A 7,500-nucleotide genomic window follows, 5' to 3' on the forward strand; every position below is an offset into this window, starting at 1 on the left:
TAGATGAGCGGTGACCATTCACCACTTAACTTATCATCAGTCTGTCTGTAAAAAAATGTGTGAGCTTCCATCCTCCTCAACATTTGGAAAACTGTACCAAAAAGGGTCGATTCTATATAATCTTTGGTACAAGTTATGGAAGGTTAAATTCAACACTGATCATCATCAGCAGTTGCTGTAAAAACGTTAATACATTATTTTACTCATCATACATCATGAGCTTGTTCAAAAAGACATCCACATTCACACGCACAAACCCACACACGCATGCACCCACATGCCTCGCACTCTCATCTCAAGAAAAACAGGCATCAAAACTGGGTGTAGCAACAGTCATGGCAACAGACAGTTAACAGTACACCCTTTTCCGGTGTTAAACAACAGGAAACCCACAGGTTCTCCTCTTCCCTCCACTGCACACAAAGTTACAGCGAGAGAGGTGGAGTTACTGCGTGACACCGGGGAATGGAGATACAGCATTTCGAAAAAATAGAGGCGAAGGGTACTGATGAACCAACAGACGTTAAACCCATTATCATGCCTGTTTAAACCCATTATCATGCCTGTATAAACCCATTATCATGCCTGTTTCTCGAAACAGAGATGTGAGTGATGCGAGTCTGCTTAATCTCTTCATCTGACTATGGGGGCAGACAGGAAATGAGTTGACCCTGGGCCAACTCACACTGCCATTTAATTCAGTTAGTCTAGTAGTGCCTTTGGCCAGAGGAGGCTTGGAGGTTATTCCATTATCGTATACCACGTACCGAGTTCAAAGATCCATGCACAGCTTCTGGGTGCTGGTAAACGCAGGAGTGTTCAATACTTCAAAAGAAAGAAATTTACCGCACACTTTCTTGACTTTATGCTCATTTATTCAGAGCGAACAACACGTTTCGCCTCTGTGCATCATCAGGTTTAATACCTGAGCGAACCTAATGACGCACAGAGGCGAAACGCGTTGTTCAATCTGAATAAACGAGCATTAAGTCAAGAAAGTGTGCGGTAAACTTCTTTCTTTTGACATGTATCTACAATATGTATTAATCCTTGGCATTGTATCATGGCCCCCTTCCTGTAAACTTCACCTAGTTTCTTTTGGGGAAACTTTTTCACCATGTCAAGACTGTCCTAATCATAACATGAAAATTGACCGACTTAAAGTGGTGGTATGAAAAATAAATTCATTAATTCACTCATTCATTGCATATCTATCTCAGAGAAAAGATTACGTTTTTACAGGAATTTAGTGGAAGATGATACAGACAGTTTGAACACGGGGATGCACCTTTGTTCAGGGCTTATTATGAAAAGTAGAAGCCCTAAAATAGATTTTTACACGCACGAGAGGCTATAAAAAACTCCACCTCAGTGGATCACATTTGCGTAATCATTAACCACAAGTCTAGGCAGGCAAATGGTCAGTCCTGAGCGAGTACCTGTGAGGAATGTGTGTGTGTGTGTGTGTGTGTGTGTGTGTGTGTGTGTGTGTGTGTGTGTGTGTGTGTGTGTCTGTGTGTGTGTGTGTGTGTGTGTGTGTGTGTGTGTGTGTGTGTGTGTGTGTGTGTGTGTGTGTGTGTGTGTGTGTGTGTGTGTGTGTGTGTGTGTGTCTCTGTGTGTGTGTGTCTCTGTGTGTATGTGTGTGTGTGTGTGTGTGTGTGTCTCTGTGTGTGTGTCTACACTTTTACTCTGGAGAGTTGAGCTTAGGGCAAATCCGGCAATGTATAACTAGCACTGAGCCTTGGGAATGTAATTAATTAATGATCAAAGGGCACGGTGGGGGTTACAGACAAACTGTAAAGCAGAGCTGGAATGTTTAAACAAAACAAACATCTATAGGGATTTATATGTGTACCTTTGGGCCATTACAACAAAAGCTGGAATTGTCATTACTGGTGTGCTACTTTGTCAAAATCACGTTCGCTTTGTAACCGGTTTAATAGTTATGGATGACTTGACTTTTTTTTCCTTCCCTTATGTTTACAATGTCTTTTCCAGTGTCTTTTGACTTTGAAGAAGTGAGTGCACGTTTTCATGCCCTGGTTCTGTAGATGGGCAATATGAATATGATGTCTAAGACATAAACACACACACGCACACACACACACACACACACGCGCGCGCGCAAACACACGAACACAAACTAACACAAACTAACACACACGAACACAAACTAACACAAACTAACACAAACTAACACAAACTAACACAAACTAACACAAACTAACACAAACTAACACACACGAATACACACACGAACACAAACTAACACAAACTAACACACACGAATACACACACACACACAAACTAACACACACACACAAACTAACACAAACTAACACACACACACACACACACACACACACACACACACACACACACACACACACACACACACACACACACACACACACACACACACACACACACACACACACACACAGACACAAAACACGTGTTTGTGTCTCAGTGTGTGTCTGAGCTCTTTTGCCCTGTTCCCACGTCAAAGGCCGTGACTTACCAGTGTGTCGTCACTGCGCGCCACACTCATGTTGCTCCTGGACAGGAAGGAACGGGACAGACGGTTACACAGCGAGATGAGCCGCACGGATTGCTGAGAGAGAGAGAAAGAGAGAGAGAGAGAGAGAGAGAGAGAGAGAGAGAGAGAGAGAGAGGAACAGAGAGAGAGAGCAAGAGAGCAAGAGAGAACGAGAGAGCAAGACAGATCGAGAGAAAGAAAGAAAGAAAGAAAGAAAGAAAGAAAGAAAGAAAGAAAGAGAGAGAGAGAGAGAGAGACAAAGAGATGGAGACACAGACATCGAGATTAGAGCACACTTTACTTCATTTTCAATGAGCCAAAACCAAGGCCATGATTCAGAGCAGTGTTTTCATACACCCCCTGTAAAGAGCACCACGGATGAATTCCATTTTATTCTTCCGATATCGTGCCTTTCAGTGAATCAGACTACGAAGGTTGTTCCTCCTCCCCCACCGTCCCTGTGCTCGGTGACTGTGCAAAAATATCTGTGAGTCTTACTGTCGCTATGCGGTTCAGAGGCTGAGGCATTTTAACAATTCATGCCTCTGTTTAATGCGTCTGTGATATTCAAAAATTCATAAACAACCAGGAACTTTCACACCAAGGCCGCACTTTTCACTCAAACTGCATTTGCCCATTAGCATGTGTTCATTTATTCAGTGGTTCCTGCCATACTGTAGGTGGTAAAAGTACAACCCTCTAAGCAACTTCACTTCAGTGACAAAAACATTGTGAAAGAAACCAAAGCTTTTCTGCAAACTTATTGTGTGGGCCATTACTGCAACAATAGCATATTTTTTAACTGTGTGTATGCATTTGCTGTTCCGAGTACTGAGATCCCCTTGAAAATAGCACTAGTGGCATCAAACATACCTTCCATTTCCGACGAGCAGCAAACTTTTTAAACTTCTCCATGTTCACGGCAGACTCCTTTCTACTAAGTGCCTGTTGTGTGTCCTTTGGCTAGAAAACAAAAAAGCACTGCAATTCACTTCATGAATATAATCTTGGGTGCCCTGTTTTGAAATTCATACATTTATTCAATACACGGGTGAGTTTCTCAAAAGAGAAGTTGTTAGCCGGTTAGCAACTTCGGTAGTTGCCAATGGGAAAATGCATTGAAAACAGCAAAGTAGCTAATGTAGTTAGCAACTTTGGTTTTGAGAAATTCACCCCAGATCTGTCAACAGAGAAGCAACCAACCTTGATCCAGGGGTGCTGTAGGCTGTCCTGAATCGTCATTCTTTTTCTGCACAAAAAGAAATATAAAAGAATATAGTCTATAATATTTCTATAATATAATATAGAAAAAAGAAAAAAGAAAAAAGAAAAGAATATAATCCTTTTTCACTGGGTATCCAAGACGCTTTCCAGTACACAAGATAATATGCCTAACAAGCACAGTAAAGAAACACACACAAATCAACATTTTAAATGCATTGACTTTGATGTATTAATGGAATAACGCACCATGCATGCTTGATTTTCATTTCTAGTGACCAGGGGAGTGAAACGGGACTACCTTTCATGGCCTAGTTGCATTCATTGAGCACATACATTATTAGTGTAGACTAAGCATTAGTCCCAAGAGTGATGAATTTTTAAAGAGTGCGGCTGGCTGTGTGGGCTGGCCTTGGCATTATGCTGCCGCCACCAGAGCCAGTCTCTAGCCTCCAACTCCCAGCACAGCACAGCACAGCAGCTCCCATTTCCCTTACAACACCCTCAACTCACTGAAGGAGCATGAGACAAGGAGAGAGTATGGCTCCCATAAAGGGAGAGAGAGAGAGAGAGAGAGAGAGAGAGAGAGAGAGAGAGAGAGAGAGAGAGAGAGAGAGAGAGAGAGAGAGAGAGAGAGAGAGAGAGAGAGAGAGAGAGAGAGAGAGAGAGAGAAAGCAAGAGAGGGCAATTACATTTAGAGAACATGATGTCGAGAGAGACAGATAGAGCAATAGAGAGAGAGAGAGGGAGAGAGAGAGAGAGAGGGAGAGAGAGAGAGAGAAAGAGAGAGAGAGAGAGAGAGAGAGGGAGGGAAAGGGAGAGGGAGAGGGAAAGGGGGAGAGGGGGGGGGAGAGAGAGAGAGAGAGAGAGACCTGGCTGGCCTTTGAGAAGGAAGAGGCAGTGCACCACAGACTAGCCTGCGGAGAAGGTGGTGACGTGAGTAGACACTCATAACAAGAAGTGCTGTGGTGAGTGGCTAACACCCGTTTCCCACTTTTGGTCGCTTTGCTTTACTCAGAATCTGTCTTTTTGCTCTCCTATGTCACACCACAGCATGCAACCTCAGTGATGTGGACAATTAAAATGCCACACAGCTCTGGCTCAACACTTCCAAGTCCTGAATGTCTGAAATCTCCTGTGCGACTGCATCTTTTGAAATGTCCAACTGAAGGTAACAATCAAAACAGTATAGGAGATTCATCTGTGTTGTGATTGAGCTAATGTGTGCTTGAGAGGGTGTTGGTGTTTTGTCGAGATGGGCTGCTTCATTGAGATGAGCAATAGGCTGTTAACATAGCCAAAACCCTTAGCCAAAAGGGACATTGGTCATTTGATCATCCTTTATATTGCTAGAAGAGGTCATGAAAAGGTGAAAGCCGTTCGGCCCATGGTACCTAAAGCCTTTACAGAAACTAAAGTAGCATCATTCCCAAAACCATGACCCCTACGGGTGCTACTGTAGGCTAGTGTCTTGGCTTGGTAGCTCTGGACCCCGCTTCATGAAAGCGCATTTGGTAACGCATTTCTCGACAACATTGTTGCTAACTAAGATAGCAACTAGCTTGGTTGCAATGAAATTTCCCTTTGGAAGCCTGGTTAGTTGCTAACCAGGCTTCCAAAGGGAAATTTCATTGAGACCAAGTTAGTTGCTAACTTAATTACCAACAACGTTGTCGAGAAATGCATCCCTGGTCGACACAACACAGATCAGGACTCTTACTTGGGATCTTTGATGAGCAGCCTCTTGATGAAGTCTTTGGCCAGGCCACTGGTGCTGCTGAAGAACTCCTCGTCAAAGTCGTAGTCCACTGCCGACACGTTGGCCAGGGTCTCCTGCTTGTTGTCTCCCAGGAAGGGCGATGCACCGCTCAGACTGTCGGAGCAAAATGGAGAGATGATAGTTTCTATCTTATACATTTGCCGCAAAGAGGTAGTGTGCTGTGATTTGCTAATTTGTATTGAAGGACACGAAACCCATAAAAATGACTGCCTTACATTTTTTGCTAAGTAACTTTACATGCAAAATACTAAAAATACATTTGCAATACTAATCTCCATTATTTCTGGCTTCACTAGGTCGTTGTTGTCAAGGTGGCCACTTTAACTATTAAGTGCAGTTGGGATACCATGGACTGTTGTGGGATGGGGGGGAGGAAGTGGGGGTTCCAAGGAAAGCAAGGGAAAAGATAATTTCCCTCTTTCCCATCTGGTCATTCCATTAGGCCGGAGAGTAACAACTTTGTTAATACACGCTAATTCCGGCATCATCAATTTCAACGCACAATCACCAGAAACCTAATTACACAAATCGAATACCAGGGTACGCACACACACACACACACACACACACACACACACACGCACACAAGCTAGGTCTTTGTTCGACTGTGACTAAATAACTTGGGTCTGTGTTGCGTCAAGATTGCAAGAATGTCAAGAAGGGACGTTTCTAGTCAAATGCTTGTGAGTCAATCTTAATTGGCTGTGCACAATCTGCTAGTTGGTGTTTTTCCTGGTGTTAATGATATTACGGAATTTTAAGCGGGGTGAAGACCTAAATGTGGGCATTTGTGTGTGTGCGTGTGTGTGTGCGCGTGTGCGCGCGTATGCTTGCATGCGCCGGGGATAATAAGTTAACACAACACAATTTTATACACCATTTGCATGCATTTATTTATCTGTAATAAAAGATACATTCATTCTAGTGGCAGCCTCTTTGTCTGTAGAATGGACACATCTGGGAAAATGAGCACGCAGGACTAATGGGAAAGAGAGCGAGGGAGCGCAAAAACTCTCCCACTTCCCCCCACGGATTCCTCCCTTATCACCCCATCGACTAATTAAACAAGGCTCTCCACCAGCCGCCTTTGTGTAGCGGAGGTTAAGAAAACACAAATCCCCTCTCCACCCCAATCTTTTTCGCCTTTGCTGAAATCAGCATTTTTTAAAATTATGGTTGTGTGTGGTAGCTGCTGTGTGTGGGGGAAAAAAAGCGTGTTGCTCGCTAATTAACTTTCTCAACTGTAGCCGTCGTCTGCATGATAGACATGAACACAGGAGCGAGGGAGGAAATGAGAGCGGGCGAGAAGGAGGGGGAGAGAGAGGGAGGGAGAGAAGGAGGGAGAAAGGCAGGGTAATGGGGTTGAGGGGGAAGGGGGGTGGTGATAATAGGGATGAAGAGGTGGGAAGAAAAATAAAAGAGAAGGAAAGAGGAAACACCTGAGAGAAAAAAAGACGTGTGGATGGTGATAATAGCCTGATGTCACCACAGACTATTTTTAATAAACGAAGTGCTGGAGGTGGATGGGAGGAGGGTCTGGAACTAGAGATGGCTACAAGGTACGGAACAGCAGCTATGAGAGAGAGAAGAGAAGAGAAGAGAAGAGAAGAGAAGAGAAGAGAAGAGAAGAGAAGAGAAGAGAAGAGAAGAGAAGAGAAGAGAAGAGAAGAGAAGAGAAGGGAGGAGAAGAGAAGAGAAGAGAAGAGAAGAGAAGAGAAGAGAAGAGAAGAGAAGAGAAGAGAAGAGAAGAGAAGAGAAGAGAAGAGAAGAGAAGAGAAGAGGAAACAAGCACAAGAGAGAAACACGGGTGAGATAAAAGCTTTTAGTAAAAGATTAAGGGGGAAGAAAAAGAGAGAGAGAGAGAGATCGAGAGAGAGAGAGAGAGAGAGAGAGGGCGAGAGAGAGAGAGGGGCGGGGAAGGAGAGGAGAGGAGAGGAAGAAACAAGAGAAAGAAAAATGT

General features: G+C 43.8%; 1 protein-coding gene across 2 annotated transcripts in view; it reads right to left on the reverse strand.

The window, feature by feature from the left end:
* The window catches only part of dapk1 (death-associated protein kinase 1), a 108,210-nt gene that overhangs the window by 45,581 nt on the left and 55,129 nt on the right, over positions 1 to 7,500 (reverse strand). For both annotated transcript variants that reach the window (XM_063195566.1, XM_063195567.1), the window contains exons 8-11: positions 5,481 to 5,633; positions 3,743 to 3,788; positions 3,413 to 3,502; positions 2,522 to 2,614 (exon numbers count right to left, since the gene is read on the reverse strand). In XM_063195566.1, the coding sequence (XP_063051636.1) occupies positions 2,522 to 2,614; positions 3,413 to 3,502; positions 3,743 to 3,788; positions 5,481 to 5,633 (382 nt within the window). The remainder of the gene's footprint in view (positions 1 to 2,521; positions 2,615 to 3,412; positions 3,503 to 3,742; positions 3,789 to 5,480; positions 5,634 to 7,500) is intronic.

The sequence above is a fragment of the Engraulis encrasicolus genome, chromosome 3, assembly GCF_034702125.1.
Source record: "Engraulis encrasicolus isolate BLACKSEA-1 chromosome 3, IST_EnEncr_1.0, whole genome shotgun sequence".
NCBI classification, from domain to species: domain Eukaryota; kingdom Metazoa; phylum Chordata; class Actinopteri; order Clupeiformes; family Engraulidae; genus Engraulis; species Engraulis encrasicolus.